This window comes from Hyperoodon ampullatus (assembly GCF_949752795.1).
Source record: "Hyperoodon ampullatus genome assembly, chromosome: 2".
NCBI classification, from domain to species: Eukaryota; Metazoa; Chordata; class Mammalia; order Artiodactyla; family Ziphiidae; genus Hyperoodon; species Hyperoodon ampullatus.
The window spans coordinates 175,143,925-175,166,035 of NC_136915.1; the positions used below are offsets into that span (position 1 = coordinate 175,143,925).

The window sequence follows — 22,111 nt, forward strand, 5'->3', positions numbered from 1 at the left end:
TTCCCCTTATTTGTAAAATTCACTCTCAAATTTTACTCTATTAAATCCAAAATAATCTTTTGTTCAAGAATATCACATTAGTATAAAATTGCAGCATAGAGTCAGAACAAAATATAGTCATCTGAAAATTCTGGCCTCTACCATAGATATTTTTACAAATGAAGTTTCAAGTGATGGTAAATTTCATAAAGGTAGAATATACTTAAATTAGCCTTTCTTTCATGTTATGTATTTAAAAAAGTGTATCCCCCACAGGTCCAGGACAGTTAGCTAATGAATACATTCCCTCCATTCTTATCACAACAGTAGAATAAATCATACTCTGAATAAATAAATGATAAAAGGAAACTCGTAATTGGATTGGTTCAAGAATAAGTTATAGAGGAATAAGGTGATATAGAGGAACAGTAGAAAGTTCATGTTACAAATCAAAATGTAAATAGAAAAATCCATTTGGTGCTCAGAATACCAAATGTTGCAGAGGAATTCAGTCATGAAAAGAAATATAGTCCCATAAATTTGGTTTTTAATGGTATGAAGCACCCCAGTTGAATTATAAATTCTTGCTATGAATTATCCAATCATAAATTAAGTATGTTTTACTGAAATGTGCTAGTGTAATATTGAAAATGGAAAAAAACTGTTTTTGGAGAATATGAATTGATCCCAACATAAAGAACTGCTAAATGTCATTCTCTGTATTGTAATTTGGAATAATTGTGATCTTTCTGCTTATGCTTAGGACATATAAATTTACACATTTGTTCATAAATCAGGAATGTGAGTCAAACTGAAAATTACAAGTTTAGTCACTTTCATGGTTCTCTATGAAAGAAGTCTAACAATTCTAAAATTAACCTTTGATTTTATGACATTTTTAAATTTAATAATGTAGCTCAGAGCCAGCAACTTTTCTATAAAAGGAAAGATAATAAATACTTTAGGGCTTGTAAGCCATATAGTTTCTGTCTGCTCAACTCTGCTGTTGAGTACAAAAGCAGCCATAGACAGCATATAAATGAATGAGCCTGACTGTGTTCTAGTAAATCTTTATTTACGCAAGCATAGATGAGAGGCTAGATTTGTCCTTCCTGCAGTAGTTTTCAGTTCCCTACATTATCATGACTGACATTTAAACCAATTAAGTTCAACTACATACATGATGGCTCACTAACCAACAATATAAATAATGACATTTTTCCTTTTTTTCCCTTAAGTAAACTAAAAGATTCAGAGAAGAAGAACTTGGAACTGCTATCAGAAATTGAACAACTGATAAAGGACACTGAAGAGCTTAGATCTGAAAAGGGTATGGGAATGTGTTTTGCATCAACCAGGACTTAATGTTCTGTTATGAATACATTTTATTATACAAGAATCAGCCTACTGTGTAGGCAGGAGAATTGTTCACATACACAGTTCTGGCACTCATTTATAGATGTATGTGTATATGGCACACGCACACACGCACACACACACACATATTTGGTAGAGAAGTCTCCTGAGTCATTTTGTTTTACTTGATACTCATTGTTTAAAGATTTCTTAACAGAAAACTCACTGTGCCATAAATTTGACTGTTTTTTCAGGACCATGGACTATATCATGACGAATATTTTTGTGATTGGAAAAATTTGTTTTTATCATATACTTTATACTATTCTCAAATGTTATAGGAGATTCACTCTCAGGGTAGTTGACGAAATAATGTATGAAATAACTAAAGATTAACCTAATCCAGTATTAGAAAGGCAATTCAGTGACAAAGAATTATTTGGGCATTTCGGTGTCTTCTTCCATGTTTGATACTCAAAGTGCTTGCCCTGTGGAATTTTCCAGGATTTATTCCCATTTTCTTGAAGACATTACTTGAGCATTTTTTCATTAATGTAAAGAGTAACTCAGAGTGCTTGGTAGCTTTATTATGTGAACTTCAATGTTCTTTCCATAACATGGACATTAAGAATGTGAAGATTTAATTTTTTTTAAATTCAGAATGTTATTATCTTAATGAAAGGATCTCTTATATATAGTTGTTAAAAATTCATTTTCCTGACAGTATTCCTGACTGAATACTGAACTAGTTAGTTGGCTCTATGTTGTACTTATGTGCTGCCTTATCATTTCCCAGTCCTATGACACACAGTGACGTAAAGCTGGTTGGGTCTCCGCATCTGCTTTCAAAATTGTGGAGGAAAGAGGGTAATCACACAAAGGAGTTAACATGAAAAAGCCATTAAAAGTAGTAGATAAATTTTTGTTGATTGAATTTCCTAGTGAACAAGAAGGAAGGAAGGAACCCAGAAAAAGTGAATTAGGAACTCAGATTAGGAGTACAAAGCATCATGCTAAAATGAGAATCAAGCTTAATTTTCATGTATGAAGAGTGGAAGGAGCTGCATTATTTAGTGAGTAGAGGAAAAAGAATACATAAGACATGGAGGACCTGTGGTCCTAAAGGCAATTTATATAGAAAAGAGACCAACGAAGAGTATGACTTACTATAACACACCAGTTGGCATCGATTGCATCATTTTAAAGTAGATCTAAACTTGCGAAAGAAGAAATCATTTATCACATTGCAGGCTAACCTATGGCTATGGTTTTATATTTGGATTTTGAATGTTGCAGAATAATAAAATTTCACTATATGTTGTAACGTAATAGTCTATTTAAATAATACAATGTAATGTTTATATAATGAGGGCAAGGATTTTGTTTTTCTGCTTTATTTACTATTATATATCCAGTATCTAGACAGGGTTTGGCAAATAAAAGGCTCTCAATAAATATTCATTGATGGAATGAATTTCTGAACATACTGCCTTATCTGGCAACTATGGTGTATTATTAGAGAGTAGTTCAAAAAGCACATAATTTGATATCAGTTCCTAAAAAGATATGGAGATCAAAAATGTGTTGGTTGTTTCTCCTTTTCCTCCCTAGTATTTATCATTATGTGTATTTTAAGAATTAATTTGGAAATCATGTATTTAAAGTTAATACCATAGCCAAGAGGTATACGTGAAATTTTTTTAATTTGTCTGAGAAAAGCTAGGGTTTGGAGTCCTCATTCGCCAACCCTAGTTTTTCTCAGACAAAATTGTTTAATTTCATGCAATTTTTGTCAATAAAACAGTAAATGAAATCAGATTGAGGCCTTAGCAAAAGTTTTTTCGTAATTAAATAAGTTTGTTGTGTCACTGCATTTTTTAATAAAAGATTATTTATATTAATAATATATACGATATGCTTGTTGAGAGTATTTCAAAGAGGAAACCTTGTTTGGTGATAAATTACCTTAGAAAAATCAGACATAACCAGGGTCCTATTTTAAAAATTTTCTCAAGAGTACCAAAAGATTTAATGTGCTTCTTACAGTGTACTGTATAGGAAAAGAAATTCAGGAACTCAAGTAAGTCAAGAAACAAGTATTTCATGGAGTCTGATGTAATTTAACTATTGAGTGATATTCCAAGAAACATTAATGTATTTTAGTTTTTTAAGTATGTGGAGTTAATGATATTAATTGGTTTTAAAATACAGTAGTTTGTGAGCAGCTTTTTAATAGATTCAGACAGGAATGGTTATCCGTGAAAATTAGGTTAAATTGTTCTAGTTGTAAAAAAAGTTGCTGCTGTCTTCTAGGTATAGAGCACCAAGACTCACAGCATTCTTTCTTGGCATTTTTGAATACGCGTACCGATGCTCTGGATCAATTTGAAGTAAGTATTAAACTTTTCATATATCCTCTGAAGTCAATTTAAAATTTACTTTGTGATTTAAAATTTATTTGCAATAAAACCTTTATTGCATCCCATATAAGAGGACCTAGAATCTTATATAAGCAAAAACGTATTAGGAAAAGAATATGTTCTGCAATGTTATGGAAACTTTAATCATAAACTTTTCTTGTGTTTAAGAAAAATCTAAGAACGATCTAAATAAGCGGGTCGTTGATAAGATTTAAAAGAAATTTCATCTCTTTCCCTGAGGAACAGTAAGTGCAGAACAAATCCTAACTTTAAATAATTTTGACACTTTTCTTTTTTCTCCAAAGCATAAAGCCACAGTAAAAAACAAGTGAAAATGTCAGAGCTCACAATAGGGCAATGCTGGTTCTAGTTCCAAATCAATTCAGTTTTTTAGAAGTATACCAAAAGAATGCTTTTTGTTAAAAGTATTACATAGACTTTATTTGGCACACTCCATTATAAAGAAATAGTGATTATATGACTCTGTCATTCTTTGGTACTTAAATTCTTTGCTAGAAAAAAAATTAAGATATGAAGTATATTTTTATGTCAGAAAATTTAAGTTAGTGATTATATCTTAATCAACAAATAATCGTATGTCTCTGTGCAAGGCACTGTTCTAGGTGCTGGAGATACATTAGTGACCAAATTGACGAAGTCCTGCCCCTCAAGAAGCGTACATTCTAGAAGGAACGATTAGAGGCAGAGATTCTGTTGCTTACTTTTAGTTGTTACCTTCTGGAGTGCTTCCATTTAATTTGATTATTAATGAGCTTCAGCTTAATACATTTTGAGCACAGTATATGAATTGTATTTCATTCTTTTGGGAAAGGAAAAACAAATCACTCTTTAAAAAGTAATTAATGAATTTCTATGTTTCTTGAGAAACAATGACAGTGACTGCTTTTCTCATTTATTTATTTGAATTAATGTCATTTGCCTTTCAATTGTTTTACAAAATTTTTGATTTATTATTTGTTCTTATTAAATTGCTTCATCCATATTTTCTATTTTTTTATTGCTGTATTCGTTAAATAGGATTCCTTTTCTTCTTCCTCATCTTCACTGATTGATTTTTTGGATGACGTAAGTCTTTGATTTTCAAACCAATGCATCCTTCAGTAAAAGAGATCAGTGAATTGATATGAAGAATTTACCTAGTAATGCAGTCAGTTTTAGAAATACCACACTTGATAATTTGTGAGCCAGAATGTGCTTCTTTCTTACTTTAAATACAGTGAAGAGTTATCATTATTAAATATAATAAAGTAAAAATGTACTTTTAAAAATGTGCTGTCCATCAGAGAATCTCTATAGTTCCATTCTTTGCAACAATTCTGAAGACTGGAATGCTTATTTGATTATTGTCACTATAGATATATAGATATAAATAATGGCTCATTTTTGTTTTTCATGGCAATTTCTATTTCACATTCCCCTTTTCTTTTCAGCACTTTACTATTTAGTTTATATGTTACTTAAAAGTAAACCTCTGGTGGTATAATCAGAACAAGTGACACGTTTTATTAACTCTTCCAGTAGATTTTATCATAACACAATAATTGAGTACAGATCAATTTTTAATGCCAACAGAATTTCTCTTCTAATGTAAAAAATTATTTTAGTTAATATATGCACTATATTCACTATAAATTGACTGCATTATCATTTTCTCTCTTAAATTAATTGTATAGATTTAATAATTTAGAAGTTCCTAATGTATAGTGTTCCTCTCTTTACAGAAATACCTGACATATACATTCTCTCTAATCCACATTAAATGGCACAATAATTCTTGTTGTAAAGCATTGTATTATCCTGTTGAACATTCCATCTTTACAGAAACTTGGAAATAAAATGGGTTCAAATGCAAATATTATGCATATAACTATTTTTAAACCAGGGGAAATTCTTTAAATGTTTTATTTTGTGTGTTTTGTTAAATATAATTCTTATATTGAGGAGAGTATTAAGCATAATTTTCTACTAAAGAAAACTCCTGATCTATATTTTTAAGTGATTTTTTATTTCTTTGAAATATTTATACCAAAGTGTGCACCTTTCCATTCTAAATGGAATAATTAAATAATTAAACTAGCTAATTCTGCAGTGTGATAAAAAGAACTCTTGATGTACAATAATATTTGATGTTATAATCTGGTGTATATTTTACTATTCTAAAATACTCAGTATGGTATTTCCATACAGATAACATTCACCTTAAAAAGAATGGGAAGGAAGTTTGAACAAATATTTTAATTGTCCTTTCTCCTAGAAGACCATTTTCATTTTTCTTTCTAATAAACTGTTCTCTACATCCCTTTTTCTCCCACAAAAATCTTTGAATGTACAATACAGGAGTAGTATGTATTTTGGTAAATAGGTTAGCTCTTCTCAGCAGAAGCACATCTCAGCCCACTCCTATCTCATCTCTGCTCTCATATGCTGTCTTCTGCCACCACCCAGCTGTAGTGTCTGTTTCCCGCTTTTACTTTTCCTCCAGAAGTACCCTTTCTTACCCTTCACCCACTATTACCCAGTATAGATACAGTTCAGACATACACGTAAATTGTAAAGTAGTACAAAGGAACTCCTATTATAAAGTAAACCAGAACTAAGTTCACAAAGGCTGCTGAATCTTTATGATTCAGGCTCCAGCTCTTCAAGGGCATGGTTTTTTTCTTATTTGCCTCCTAAGCACTTTCCTCTCAATTTATTGCTTAAGCACTTAAGTTGATTGAAATCCTGACTCTGCCACTTTCTAGGTATATAATTTGGAGCAAGTTATCTAACCTTTCTGTGCACTGGTTTGCTCATCAGACAAACAAGGATAATAATAGTACTAATCTCATAAGGTTGTTTGAGAATTTAAAGAAACAACATATGTAATACCCTCAATAATATTGGTTATTATTTCCTTACTCTTAATAGACCAGTTCCCCTCCATTGCTGTGTTCTCTTTAGCTTCCTTTCTTGTCCACAAATTCAATTTCACTTAAGTACTTTCTTAACTCTTCACCACTCAGCCTTCCACTTACCACCGATGTGCATCACTATACTTTCCTCCTGTTGAATCACATTACCACTGGAAATGATTTTTACATGTCAGGGCAAAGGCCAGCAGTCACCGCCCATTTAAAAAAATATTTTGTATTCTTAATTCATATTTTATGGCATAAACCTCTTATTTCTCTTCATAGTTTGTAACTGTGACCACCCTTCCCAGCATTATCATCCGTTTCACCCTCAAAGTCATAATAGAATGTTGTTTTGAATAATGGTATTCAATCTTTGGCATGCTTGGGTTCAGCATCCAACATATTTAGTATGAAACTCAAGTTCTGTAGCTTCCTTTCTCCTAGGCATGTGGATTCTTAAGGATTAACATAAATCTTGATTGTTCTTTGTGCCCAAACTGGTTACGTTGTTGTGCATGATGTTTAAAATATGTGACTGTGCTCTATACTAAGTAGACTCTATCTCTTAACTAATCCATAGGACACATCCTCTGCTCATTCTTTTCTATCTCATTGCTATAGAAAAGAAGAAGATTATGTTGAAGACCTAAAATTGAATTGCAGTGTAATTTGTAGGTATAGGAGGGAATAAGGTTAGTTTTAAGCAAAATTGCACAAATGAAGTTTTCTTTTGTGTCCACACATCATTGACCTTCTCCATCTTCCCCCAGTAACCTAGTGCCCTCATACTGCCCTCAGATTCTTCAGAGCCTTATCACCAGTGCCACCCCTCCCCCAAAATTACTTTCTAGTTTTTTCCTTAACCCTCCCACACAGGCCTATTAAAACTATAATTCTTTTACTTAAATAGTACACCTAATCACTCTCCTACCTCTAAGTTTTCCTCAGTATGTTTTGCCTGTTATTCAAAATTCAGATGAATGCTAGGATTTGGGGCAATATGGGAAGACGTTCGGAACAAGATGCTTTCCTTTTAAGATACACTGTTTAGACAGCTCTTGACAGAAGAGAAAGAGTATATGTAACACCAGTCCCTCCTTCCCTCTGACTCAGGCACAGCAGAATACATTCTCAACATTCTGCTTCTGTAACTCAGGGTTTGGAGTTTTCCACATGTAGAATAATAGACTTTTCAAGGAGCAGAGAACCTTAGAAGATCTTCAGTCCAGTGGTTTTAGTAATTATTTACCACAGCACCCCCACTAGTAGATAGGTTACTCTCCCATTAGTGAGAGCGACTTTTTAGGATTCTCAATCTTTGGAGTAATAGGGAAGTGTTGACAAAAGGGTTACATGGCATTCTTTAGGGCAGATAAAAGGGGGTGGGGGGTGAGTTAATTTTGAAAGAAACTGAGACCATTTTGATTAGTGGTCCCTTGGGTAAGGCATTCCCATATGAGTTATTGAGATAGCAGTTGAACAGATACCAGGATCCTTTCTGCTGTGGAAATGATTTCCTCTTTTACCCTTATGTTTCTTCTCAACCCCACGTGCCCAACCCTAGACTGCCTGTGATACTGCATATTAGGCCCAGCGTCATCCTGCAGGTTCCAGAAGGGGGGAGCAAATGGAGCTCAGCAGCTTAAGTTTGCCCCCATCTGTTCCCTTCATTCCCATGGTAGCAGATCCAGGGATCATCAGACTAAGCTTACAGGAACTTCCCATTCTGTTCAGTTCATTTTCTCCTTCTCAAGTGAACCCCCAAAATGCTTGACTTGACTATATTCAAGGAATACTAGTTATAGTTATATAAATGAATGAGTTGCTGTTTATATTTGATAAATATATTGTCATATATATGAAACACATGCTAGGTAAGTTTTGAGTTTTATTAAATTACCGTTCTGTACTCTGTTCATTTAGCCTAAGTTCACAAAAAATGGAATTTGCCCATTTACCTGGCAAATGAGAATGTATCAGCTTGCTTTTTAGAGGTTGTCTTACTCTAGTGTACTGAGGAAAAGAGTAAATCAAGGAATTAAAGCTCTGGAATATAAAGGTCAGACATAAAGGAATAGAGATAGTACCTTTAGTCCAACTGTCCAGTACTCCTAATATTGTGTTCTTTTCTTGCATTCCAGCATATTAAGAGAAGAGTAGCCTGGGAGTATTGGCAAGCTGAGTTCTACTCTTGGTTTTGGCCTCATAGAGAAGCTTACTAAGATGTCCCAAAATATTTAATTTCAGTCCTGGCTCCTAGGTTCCTTCATTTATGTCTTGCCTTTAACATTGTTCTCCCTCCTAGGTTCTTTCATATTCTGTCATAACCAATCACAGAAATCTGGGCTTGGCAGCATAGGTTTAGCTATATCTGGGAAAAGTTGATCACATGTGAGAATCAATGGAAGACAAATTTCTAAAACATGCATTGTAAAGAGTTTTTAATCTTATGACCAAAGCTAGGCCTAGATCCTTCTGAGAAATTATGACATTTCTATAATTTCCTCCTTTAATACTTGTTTTTTAAAACTTCCACGTTAAGCACAACCTAACTTGAAACTCTTACGTTTCATAAGATTGGCATATGCAATTCTTCTTTAGGTAGTATGTTATATTGTATATTATATATCAATAATATGTTTGGGTAACTAGAGGAAAGAACCATGACTACATAGTCTTTTACCTCTTCAGTATTTTATTAAATAAGACCTCTGGAATTCATTAACTGAACCTTAAAATCTGTTAGCCAAACTCTGTGTCCACAAGATAAATTGCTTCTTTTGGTTTCTGCTTACCGTGCTTACCTTCCATAATCAGCCTTAAAGTTCTGGTGGCAATTTATAGACCTAGATATAAAAAGGTATATGACTGCATATTAAGAAAATATACTGGTTTCCAATGCTTGCTGTGAGATCAGTTTCAGTGTTTATATAAAACTGTGGTATGTGTGGGTATGTATAAGAGTGTGTGTGCTTTCCTCTAATTACACCATCAGGAAAGTGTAATTTGCTCTTTTCTATTGAAAATATAAAAATGGTCTGACTTCTAGTTAGCCACCTGGAGAAGAACATTATTACAATGATGATTTAGTATCACTCTTAGCTTAGTGATACTAAATGCCAGCTTAGAAAACTTGTTGTCCTTCATATGCAAAGATAGTTTTGAGAGACATTCTGACTTGTTTTTGGTAGAGTGGTAATATAGTTTATTTTGAGCTATTCATGCTCTTTCTCATGGTTTTAACATACTCTAGACTTTAGGAGTATGGATAGCCAAAAACTAAGGGTTTCTCTATATTTTACCACTTTTTACGTATGTGGTACTCTGCTGTGCACAGTGGTAGATGCTAGGATAAATCAGACTTAGAAGTAGACCTCAAAATGCTTATCTTATTATTAGAAAAAAATACACGGTTAATGTATTATGTGAAGTAGAAAATGATAAATGCCATAAGAAATATTTAGGTTAAATATTGTAGAATTTCAGAAGGATTCATTCAATATTTACGAAGAATTTTAAAATTTACAAGCTTTATGCTAAGCATAATACAGTATTTCCAGCCCTTAAGGATCTGAGTCTGATGGAAAAGACAAACATCTAAATAATTATAACACCAATGGGAGAAGTACAGTAATAAAAGATATGGACTGCATATCATGGGAATATAAAGGAGATATTATGGAGCTTAGATTTAATCAGTCCTATATGTAATAATTATTAAAAGGCTTAACAGAGGAGAAAGGTGACCAGTTTCCTTTTGGACAAGTTAAGTTTGAGGTGCCTGAGGGACATCCATGTGGAAATGTCCAGCAGATAGTTTTCTAGATGAGTCAGAAGGTTAAGGAAAAGGAGTGAACTAGCAGTAGAAATTTGGGAATGATCAACATAGTTGAAAGTAGATTGAGATCTCCCAGGGAGAGATTGTAGCAAGAGAAAAGCAGTAAGTCAGAACAGAGACCTGGGATCTCTCACATTGAGAAGGGTGTGGAGGCATAGGACTCCACGTAAGAGAAGGAGGGGCAGTGGTCACAGGGGATGACTCAGCAAAGTGTCGTGTCCTGAAAACTAAGGGAGTACAGAGTTTTAAGAGGTCAGCAGCCTCAGGTACAGCCGGAGATATCTGGTACCGTAGGACAAACAGGAGATACTGATCCTATCGGCATTTCATTAGGGCGATCAAAGCAGAAGCTAAATTGTACAGTATTGAGAAGTGAATTGAGAGGCTAGGCAGTAGAGACAGTGTTAGTATACCATTTTGAGAAGTCTGACTGAGAAGGTTTGAATCCTAGCTCTACCACTTACCAGTTTTGTGACCTGTTGCAAGTTCATTTGTTTTCTTCCTGTTTAAAATTGGGATCATAATACCTACCTTATATTAATCCTTCTATGAGGATTAAAAAAGTTAATATATGCAAAGTACTTTGAAAAGTATGTGTATATATTTTACACATGATAAAGGTTAGCTATTATCATTATTAAGGAAGAGAAGGGAGAGATTAAATGTTAGAGGAGGGATTGAGGGTTGAGTTATTTAACGTTTGGTTGTTTGGTTTGGGGGAGTATGGAGGGAGACAGATACTTCCTATTAATCACTGAAGGAATATAACCAGGTTTGAACCTGAAACTTTAGCCTCCACCGTAATGGAAGACTGATTGGACTAAGAAGAACCTGTTGAGAAATCTACAGACTTTCTAATCCTGGTTTGCTTATTAACTCTTTGGGACACAGTGGTTTTTTGTTTTTTGTTTTTTTTTTTTTCGGTACGCGGGCCTCTCACTGTTGTGGCCTCTCCCGTTGCGGAGCACAGGCTCCGGACGCGCAGGCTCAGCGGCCATGGCTCACGGGCCCAGCCGCTCTGTGGCATGTGGGATCCTCCCGGACCGGGGCATGAACCCGTGTCCCCTGCATCGGCAGGCGGACTCTCAACCACTGTGCCACCAGGGAAGCCCTGGGACACAGTGTTTAAGTCACCTTCCATCCCAATTTCCTACAGAAAGAAATAATAGTTCCTGTGTACCAATCTGTCAGAGCTATTGTACAAGTAAAACTGATTATCTTGGGTGATGTTTCTTATCCTTGAGGTTTTCTCTTAAATTTTCTGTAACTCCTATAGACTCAGTTTATAAATTCCCTCCTCTAGGTCCCCATAAAAATCTTGTACATCCCTCCTCCAGGTTCCCATACAAACTTCGTACATGTCCTTATTATAGCATTTGTCACATTGTTGATGGCATGATGTCTCCCCCACCAGTCTGTGAACTGCCATACCCTCTTTATCTTTTACGTACCTGACATATTGTAAACACTCAGTAAATGTCAGGTTGAATTGAATATAGGAAATTGCCTGAGTAGAGATGGTATATATTTGTGAAACTCTATTACTTGAGCATCACAAATTTCAAAAACTTGAAAAATATTTCTATATAATTATCTACTTATTGTTACTTTTTCTGAATTACTTAATTCTTTAATGTCAGAAAGGTGAAGGTCCCTCTTCTGGTTAAGCCTAATGTCTAGTCAGGATGGACAATATTGTTGAAGTAACTTTTCGTTTTAATTCAACATCAGTAGTTCTGAAGGCCTAATTTAGCTCTTATCCTTGAAAAGAGTCATCTTTGAAAAGAGAAAGAATTTGGTAGATAAATGTCTGAAGCAAGACTAGTTAATTAAATATTTTGTTAAATGCTTACTAGCACTAAATCAGAGTTACTTAGACCTTTTTGTGCTCCCATTTCAAGTTGCCACTACTGACCTTTCCAGAAAAGAAATTGGCCATGGCTTGATGGAGCATTATTTGGTGGGTGACTGTGCAAGGTCCAGTGAAAACTTTATTACCACTCTTAGACCTAGCCTGAGGAACTGTTTCTTTACTTTCCTGTGTTCCAGTTTTTCCTGAAAATACATGTACTTTCAACCTATGAAAAATGTGTCTTTATATGTATGTTTATATACTTTGTCTGTTAATACAGTATTAGTCATTGAGAGTCATGTGTGTAAATATTTGTAACGTAGTATTCTCCTTTCTTTGTTGAAGCGCTCTCCATCCTGTACTCCAGCTAGCAAAGGCAGACGTGTAAGAGACTATTGCACTTGTGTGCCCATCTGATGCCCTCTACCCCTATCTCTTATCCTTTTTGCCTGTGGTTGCAGTACATGCTGATGTTTTTGTGGTGTATTATTACATTTATTGCATGCTTTGTGCTGCTGCTCCTGCTATTGCTACTCTGCTTTTCTGTACTTTCTTTTTTTTTTTTTCTTTTTTGGCTTTGGCCGCAAAGCTTTAGGAATGTTCATACAAATTTCTATAACCAAACTACTAAAATTATAAAGTATCTTTTTTATTTTGATTGGGTAAAAGAGTGATCCTAAAGTATGCTGTCTAAATTGGTCACATACAAAGTAAATGAGTTTCTAAATAATCTGATGTTAGCAATTATGTGGAGATTCTTAGAAATTTTAATTACATAGAAAGAAAACTTGATAATTCATATTATGCAAAATTCAAGAAAGATTTGGGATAAGGTATAGATCTTACTGATTGTAATTTTATGTAAATCAGTTCTGGAGAAACCTTTGATAGATTTTTTAATGTAGCTCTAAGTTATATTCCCAAATATCTTGTATTTAGAGTTTCGAGGCAATGATGTTGGTAATAAATCATTTATATTCTAAGATATTTCCAAGATTTAAAAAAAATTTTAACATTCTTTATACATGTATTGATAACAAGCTATAAACATTTTCCTATGCTAAGGCTAGTTCAGTGTTTCTCAGTCTGAAATGGGCCAGACACTACCTCTCTACCTCTATCCTGCAAGATTCTGATGTGCCCAGAGTGGGGAATCTGTTTGTGAAAAGGTCTCAAATTCTTGTAAAGCAGCCTCCACCCGAACACCAATATACACACATTCAAACTCACTAGTTGAGAAGCTAGCTGACACTGTTTGCTCTGGTTTTCATATGCAATGTAAATAACACCATTAAAAAGGAAAATCTGTGATAGATACAAATTTAAAATTTCTACTTGTCGGCTTCATGATCATTGGTATTGATCAACACCTTAAATCCAGAATTTCAGACTGGGAAGGTTCTAAATCAGGGAATTATCTGGTTTATGGAAGGCATGGTAAGCAATAGAGTGACCCACTGCTTCCTGTGCTCTTATCTTTCTGGTGTGATGGAGGGTTGATTGTAAAATGAACACGATTAACCCTAATATAGCGCATGTTTTCAAACTACTGTTTAACAATGAATAAGCAGTTTCAGATACCGGTGGTATGGCCAGTAGAACTTTGACTTCAACTGATATCTCATTAATTAATGAAGTTTATGAAAAGATTGCTGGTCAGCTGACTTACTGATTATTTTGACATTTGTAGAGAGTTAAAAACCATTGGGTATTTGGATTTATCCAATCTGAATATATGTTCATTGGTATCATATAACCTCTAGAAGGGAAGACCAAGATGTTGTGTGCCCAGTTATATTAGGTTCAAATCATTAGCCTGTGGATTGACTACATTTTTATCTGTTTGCTTTTCAACAAATTTATCATTCAGAGAGATTTTGTTTTTCTGGTTAAATTTATCATAGATTAGTTATGTCTCTTACCTTGTAGACTTCTAGGGGCTTTGACCACCCAGAACATTTCTGTGAGTCTTTAAATAGGAAAAATTTTTGAGGGAAATAGCTGTTATAAGACCCCTGCTATTTAGTCTACATTTTTATTCTATAGGATATAAATAAGTCACACTTAACCAGAGCCTAATGACTTATAATTACATATGATTTTTTTAAATGCAGATGTGATAGGCTTGGTAATTTGCTTTCCAGACTTCCTTTAATTTTTCCTTTATTGAGTATTTGACAGATAAGAAGTCAGCCACTTAAAAGTGGTAATGTCTGTGAGGGAGATGACTGAAGAATTACCAATTATTCAACAGTTAAATAGAAACATAGAATAGTGAGGAACTTTAATAGTCCCTGGGAACATCCATGAAAACAGTAGGACACGAATAGTTACCATTCCGAACAGTGGCCTTGAATCTAACAGTGGCATACAATTTTATGTTACATACTGTGTTTTTAGACAAGAAATGTACAATACTTTCATAAATTTAAAATTCTCTGAATGAAATATCATATAAATGAGTTATATATCTGTATTTCCCATGTGCTCTAAAGCCTCATTTACAATTTAAATAATGTTGTTTTTAAGTGGCGTTATTTAATTAATCATAGTGTAAGAAAGATTTGTTATTAGTGTCATTATTAATGTCTGAATACAGATGGTTATGGAAAGGTTCATAGTGTTTTCATTCATAGTGAGAAACACTGAGTATCTATTAGATTATTCCTTCAGAATTTAAAGCAGAAATTGTAAATAGCCAACATGTGGCTGGACTTTCTTTTGTGTTTTCTTAGAACATGTGTAAATTCTCCAGAGTAGATACTCAAATCAATAAATTGAAAATAACTTAAGGAGAAATTTTCATAAAGAGAAACAAGTTATATTATTTGTAACTAGTAAGATTACATTTACTAGTCATAAACTTCAGTAATTTATTATTTGTTTTAGAATGATAAAATATATTTACTGTTGTCCAAATGACATAGACAATGTCCAATACTGTTTTTTAATCAAAAGAACAATTAACAGAAATAACTATATCACTAAAAGCTTGAGTTATAAAGTGTTTCTGAATATTAAAAAATTGGATTACCTGCCACTTTGTTTCTAAAATACTCCCAGCTACAGGATAAAGAAAATTGATGAAAACTGGATTTTTTCTGTTAACTTAGAGTTTTTTATTTACCAATATAAAACAACATGTTAGATGTAAGCTATTTTTTAATCTATATCAAATTCGTATCAAGTGTTGGTATCTTTTTATTTTAAAACCAGGTTTCTTATATGAATGTTTTGCTATTTGTACTTGTTCAAATCTATAATTATTTTTGGAGTAGAAAAGACCCGTTGATACATGTTCAAGATAAGTAGTTTTTGATCCTTTTGTTATTTATAAGAAGGCCGTATTGCATAATTTGAGAAATTCTTGATTAGTGGGTCATCTGAAAATCAGATGTGAGCCACGGTGGAAAAAAACTGTTCTATTTTATAATACCATACTGCTCTAAAAATACATTTCATGATTTATTCATTAGAGAAGTCCTAATAGATTCAGGAAACATTGTGGACTTTTTACATGACAGTGTTATGCATTATGGACAATACACTGAGATTCAGTTTTTCTGCTTTTTTTTTTCCCAAGCAGTAGAGCAGTAAGTAAAACTGACATTAGAGTAGATGTTTCTAATACCTATTCATCGGAATAACTCCTTAAAGTATGTTTACTTAGAAAAAGAATCAGTTAATCAAAAAACAGAAAAAAATCACATTTACATGAAGAGGTTTCTTATTTTTCTCAGTAGATGTCAGCTTATAAATATTGAGTGAATTGCTTATACTATTCAGTTAAGATTTGTTTTCAAGACCTTCCTTTGGATTATATCAAAATATACTGTCTAATTAATATTAGCTATTGTTCCTTATTATTTTCCCTATTTTATTATTCTTTCTATAATCATAAACCCAATTATGAATTAAGATATCTCTGCTATTGATGTATATCATATTTATTAGCTTTTCCTGCATTATTAATTCGTCATTGCTTACATTTAATGCTGTAATTTTTTTTATAATACAAAGAATTTTTAATTTCCTTGGCTTTATTTAATATAATATTAGTGATTATATTTGTTTCAAAGGTAAAAGTAACTAATATGCTATTAATCAATTGCTTTGCTGTCATTTTTATATCTGAATCATTGCCAATTAATTATTAAAATTAATTTTAGGCTATCTGTAAATCCTGGCATATAGTCATTGAGTATTCTGAAAGTTTAGTAAAATTAATTGCTTTTTAGTAACTGGAAGTACAAATTAATTATAAACGCATTGGTAAACATGTAATTATAGAGAAAATTAATAACATCTTGAAAACCATAGTCGTGTTGGGGTTAACACTTTGATGAAGGGAATATGTAAGTGATATTGTATTTTTCTTGTTTCTAGTAACCTCTTTTGAGATATTGTTTACACTGGTAGTAATCCAGAAAGGAAATTAAATATTAAAATCTATTAATCTAATTAGCTATTAGCTTCTACTAGAGTCTTTTAAAAGACCTGGGAAGTTTTTTTAAAGTTTGATATTCAAGACTTTTTTGCCATGAGTTTATTCATCTTTACCAAACTTTTGTGTCCTTGTCTTTATGAGAAACACACTTGGAAAATAAAGTGGTAATTTTTAAACTTCATTTATACATGCATGGTTTTTTTAAAATCACAGCATCATTGTAAATGGCATAGTTCAACTCTTTAATAAGGTCAGTTAATGCCATCTCAAAATATTATTTCAATATTTCTTACTTTGAATTTTGTTAAACAAAACTGTCTTGATTTTGTTTAATCTCTGGAATTAATTTTACTTTAAGAGCATAAAGCTCCAAAAAGCTAGTGTGGAAATTTTCATTATTCTATTTTACTATAATTAGGATGGGTTATTTTTTAAATTTAAATGTTTTCCACTTCTGAAAAGCCAGTTTTAACCTCCTTCAGCTAAGAAAATCATTTTAATATCCATTTTCATTTCTATTGTTTTCTTTCATTTTATTGATGAGTAAAAGTTTTTTTAGGAGAAAAAGATTTATAATGCCAGTAATTCTTCAGAAGGGCCAAGAGGTATGTGCTAAAAGCCTCAGTCATTCCTTAAGAGTCACTGATTTGTGTAATCACAGATTAAACTGTGATAGTGTTTTTTTTTCTTTGCCAATATCAAACTGTCATAATGTCACATTTTCATAGGGTCATGAAACATGCTAGTAAATGTTTTAATGATCAACTTGATTTTTAGGTTTGATAGTTTTCATGATGTGAACCCCTCTTTAGAGCACATATTGGCAAAATGGCTTAAAGTGGTATATTCTACTTTCAGCACAGGAAAATGTATAAAACAGTGTGTTCAACTTCTGTCAGTATGTGTCCATATGGCACAAAGAGCAAGCCTGCTTTAAAATTTCAGCCAGTACTATTGGGAACAGCAATGTCTTGCCTTTCTCATTTTTGAAGAATTTTTTAAGTAATTGGACCCAGAGGTACAAAGCCACTATATTTGCTATATTAAATTTGCTCCTTTCAGAAAGTTGAGAATCACTATCTTATTTTAAAATCTGCTTCAAGTAAAATGGAACCAAATTGTTTCTGAATTCTCATTATCACCTTTTTTAAACACAGCACTATGCTTCACACAGGAACTTCTGATTTTATGTCTTTTAATTAATCTATGGGCTAAAGGCTTTTGTGTGACAGGTCAGAACGTTAAATTTTCTTAAAATAATCCAATTCTTTTACAAGTAGCAAATCCTCTATTTGGACACTTCTTTAAAACTTTATGAGATCATTAACTCTTGATTATTTGAGTCAGTTTTAAAATTCTTATTAGTGTAAAATGTATCAGTATTGCTTATGAATTCCATTTTAATCGAACCTACTCCCCCATGGACTTTTTATTCAGCTTGCAATTTATATAAACTTAGGGAAACCAGAAGTAGATTTTTAGAAAATAAAAGACATTTTGCCTTATTCCCAACCTAGGGTCATATTTCAGATTAACAATTTGAACTGATAACCTTCTCCATGGCTGTCCCCCAGTAAAATTGTGAACTAGGTAAAATTTGTCTGGAATCCCATTTTCTTCTTTCTTTTACTCTCCTGTTCCTGAGCAAAGTTCATTGTCAGTCTCTATGATCACTAAATTGCTTTGACTATCTCTACTGTGGAGTTGCCTTGGTACAACAAAATAGAGTACTGAATTTGGAGGCAAGAGATGAGATTCAGGCCTGGCTCTCCCTCCTCATAAGGCCTACTAGTTTTATGAAATTATCCACATCACACACACAGAGCTGACATACAGCTGGGATGCATCGGTTCAGTGGTTCAGTTTTTAAAATATGAAATACTCTCCTAGCTGTTAGTACATAGCTGCTACTCCAGGTCCCCTAGATGCCCTTACTGAGATCCTTCCTGTCCCCGTTTCTCCCGAATCCAGTAGCTAAAAGTTTATTAAGGCCCGGCTGCCGGCCATCTTAGTCGGTCCCACCAAAGTCTTGCCTTGCAGTTTGCCAGAATACCTGCCCATGCCCACCACCAAGGGAGGCCACAGGTGGGCACAAGCAGAGGGCTACTCCAGTATTTGCCAGCCCACTAGCCAGTCCCTAAAATAGTAACCATAATAATAATAGAGAAAAAAAATTTTTTAAACCCTTTTTAGTACATGTTTAAAATCCTTAAGCTGATTACTCTTTTTATTGATTTGTAAATCAGTAAATGCTGATTTACAATAAATGCTGACCTAAGCATTGTTCTTGCTGCACAACATATTTGAAACAAATTCCCTAACCTTCCCAAGTTGTCTTCATTGCCTTTCATTTAAAAAACCCAATCCTGGTAATTTTGAAAATTGCCAAACTGAATATATATCATTGATCGGTGTGTTCCATAGGATCTTTTATGCTAAATTTTAACCCAGAGCATCTTCAGTTTCTAAAAATACTTGGTTAGAAGGGTGCGACTGAGTATAAGTGCCAGTATTTCCTACTGCTGCAAAATAAAAAGAGAATTTAATTTAGTGACAAAGCTGATAGGTTTGTTTCTTTTACTTTCAACTAATGCCTTGTAGAGGACCAAATTTCATTCTTATCAAGGACAAACTTATTTGTAATCTGCAGTACATATTTGTATTAAGTACTCTGCATTTATTTCACATGTATGATTTATCTTGTGGAATACAAGTAAAGAACATACAGTAGCTCGAAGTAAGAGATCAGTGGTGAAGATTGGAGCATTTTGTTAACTATTGTTATCTTGACCTTTGTTTAAAGCTAGTGGTTATGCTTTTGTATAATGACACATCCCTAATGTGAATATTCAAACTAACGTTTGTTATCCTCCTTTCTCAAGAATGTTATCATGATCATGCCTTACAGAAATTTACTAAGAGCTGCACATTGTTTAAAAATGATTTCTTGGGTTTTTGTTTTTCCTGACTTATTTTCCTAGACTGATCCCGTTGAGAACACATATGTACGGAATCCGAACGTCAAGTTTTACATCCAGTCAAGGTCCACATCTCCTTCCACATCTAGTGAAGCTGAGCCAGTTAAGGTGCCTCACTGGAGCAGTCTTGCTCCCCAACTTTTCACTTGTGTCAGGAAAGAGGGACTTGCAAAAACAAGTGAAATCTGACTCTCTTCTTTTAATCAAATGTATTGTGTAATAAGTCACAGTATATTGAAGATCATTACATTTGACTGATAATATAGATAGGATTATAAAACTGAAGTAAAAAATGGTCCCCCCAAATTCAACCCAAAATAGACAGAAATTTTATTTAATTTTAAAGTAGTCTTTATCTTAAGTAGAGAGCTATACAGAACAGAGGACAGAGTTGTGTGAATTTTGGAATTATCAGATAAAAATTCTGTGGACACATGGCAGTGTCAGGTGCCATTCTCATATTTTAATTATTCTAATCAATCTAATAAGATATGACATAACTGTTACTTCATAAATAGAACTGAAAATTGTCACTGCTGGCAACTGAATACTTTTATTCTGTTAATCAGCAATAGGCATCCAACCTTTTAATATTTAAATCACGCCTTTTAATAGTGCAAAAACAGTGTTGTGTTTGCACCTTATGTAAGTAAATGGTTTTAAACAGCCAACTGGCCAACTTTCTCAACAAGTCAGAAGGATGTATTATTCCTCAGTTAATGCTATCCTGCCTCAGATGCAGTTCTGGTTATTTACTCAAGCTTTACAATTCTGACATGGCTCCCTTGTTTCCTATTTGGTCATCAGACAGAGCTGTGTCTAGTTTTCCAATAGAAGCAGATAGTCCCATTTTGAAAGCTGTCTGAAGTGAAGTTTGAGTTGTAGTCAGATTCTGACTTGGTTTTTTCCAACCCTGTGATAGACTGCTTGGTTAAGTTGATGATACCCTCTGATTTTAGATTTTCATTGTTTTAATATTTTGAGTTTATGCATTTTTATTTTAATGTTAAAATATTTAAAGCATACAGAAAATAATATTATAAATACCCACATAACCACCATCCACAGATTTAACATATGTGAACATTTTGCCCCAAAATTTGTATTAAAAAGAAAGGAAATATTCCTGACAGTTGAAATAACCTTCCCTATACCATTCCCACTCTCCTTTTCCAGACATATCTAAATACTCTGAAATTGGCATACTCCCTTTCTTCCTTACTTTTACATGTTTATTTCATTTGTATCCATAAACAATACATAATAGTGTTTGTTGTATATGTAAATTTTACACAAAGGTTATCTGCATCTTATACAGATACATGTCTACTTAGTTCATTCATTATAACTGTTGCATAATATTTCATTGTATGAATATACCACAACTATTTATCCATTCTCCTGTTGTTGGATATTTAGGTTGTTTCCAGTTTTTTGTTATTACAGTCGTTGCTGAAGTGAACATCCTAATAGCTATCTGCTTTTGCAAATGTGCAGAGTTTGTTTAGCATATATACCTAGAAGTGGAATTATTGGGTTGTGTGGAATATGCATTTTCAGCTTTAACTAGATCTTGTCAAATTATTTTCCACAGTGGTTGGACCCGTTTTCACTCCCACCAGCAGTGTGTGTGTGAGTGAATTCCCCATTTCCCCACATCCTTCCAACCCTTGGTACTGTCAGACATTAACTTTTGTCTATTTGATGGGTATAGAGTGGCATTTTGGTTTTAATTTGCATTTCTCTGATTTCAAGTGTCATTCAACATCTTTTTATATGTTTATTGACCATTGATGATTTACCTGTTCATGTCTTTTTGTCTGTTGTTCTATTGAATTATTTTTCCACTTGTTTTGTAATTGTTCTTTATATAGTCTGGATACTAATTCCTAGCTGGCTATATGCATTGCAAATATTTTCTTCCAGTCTGTGGCTTATTTTAAAATTTTATTTGTCATATCTTTTTGTCTTGCAACAGTTTTTATTTTAAAGTAGTCATATTTGTCAGTCTTTTATGACTTCTGCTTTTTATGTCTTTTTAAAACAGTTCTTCCCTATGCAGCAGTTATAAAGATTTTCTTCCATATTTTCTTCTAAAAGTTTTTAAATTTTGCTTTTACATGTTTAGGACTTTAATCAAACTAAAATTTGTTGTTATGTATTATGAGAAATGGAGTTCTAATGTTTTTCTTGTATGAACCACCAAGTCTCCTATATTTCCCCCACTGATTTGTAAATCTATCTCTGCTTTATATAAATGGGTCTGTTTGGGGATTCTCTATTCTCTTTCATTGTTCTTTCTGTCTCGGATTCTCTGTTCTCT

At 33.2% G+C, this 22,111-nt stretch overlaps 1 protein-coding gene across 11 annotated transcripts in view; it reads left to right on the forward strand.

Annotated features, from left to right (window-relative positions):
• Positions 1–22,111, forward strand: part of CDC42BPA (CDC42 binding protein kinase alpha) — a gene marked incomplete at both ends in the record, with an annotated part of 303,526 nt that overhangs the window by 242,426 nt on the left and 38,989 nt on the right. For 5 of the 11 annotated variants that reach the window (XM_079719573.1, XM_079719578.1, XM_079719580.1 and 2 more), the window contains 2 exons: positions 1,218–1,309; positions 3,649–3,725. In XM_079719573.1, the coding sequence (XP_079575699.1) occupies positions 1,218–1,309; positions 3,649–3,725 (169 nt within the window). Of the gene's footprint in view, positions 1–1,217; positions 1,310–3,648; positions 3,726–4,793; positions 4,842–12,708; positions 12,748–19,791; positions 19,897–22,111 lie in introns of all 11 variants that reach the window. The other 6 variants (XM_079719570.1, XM_079719575.1, XM_079719576.1 and 3 more) reach the window with 6 other exon arrangements.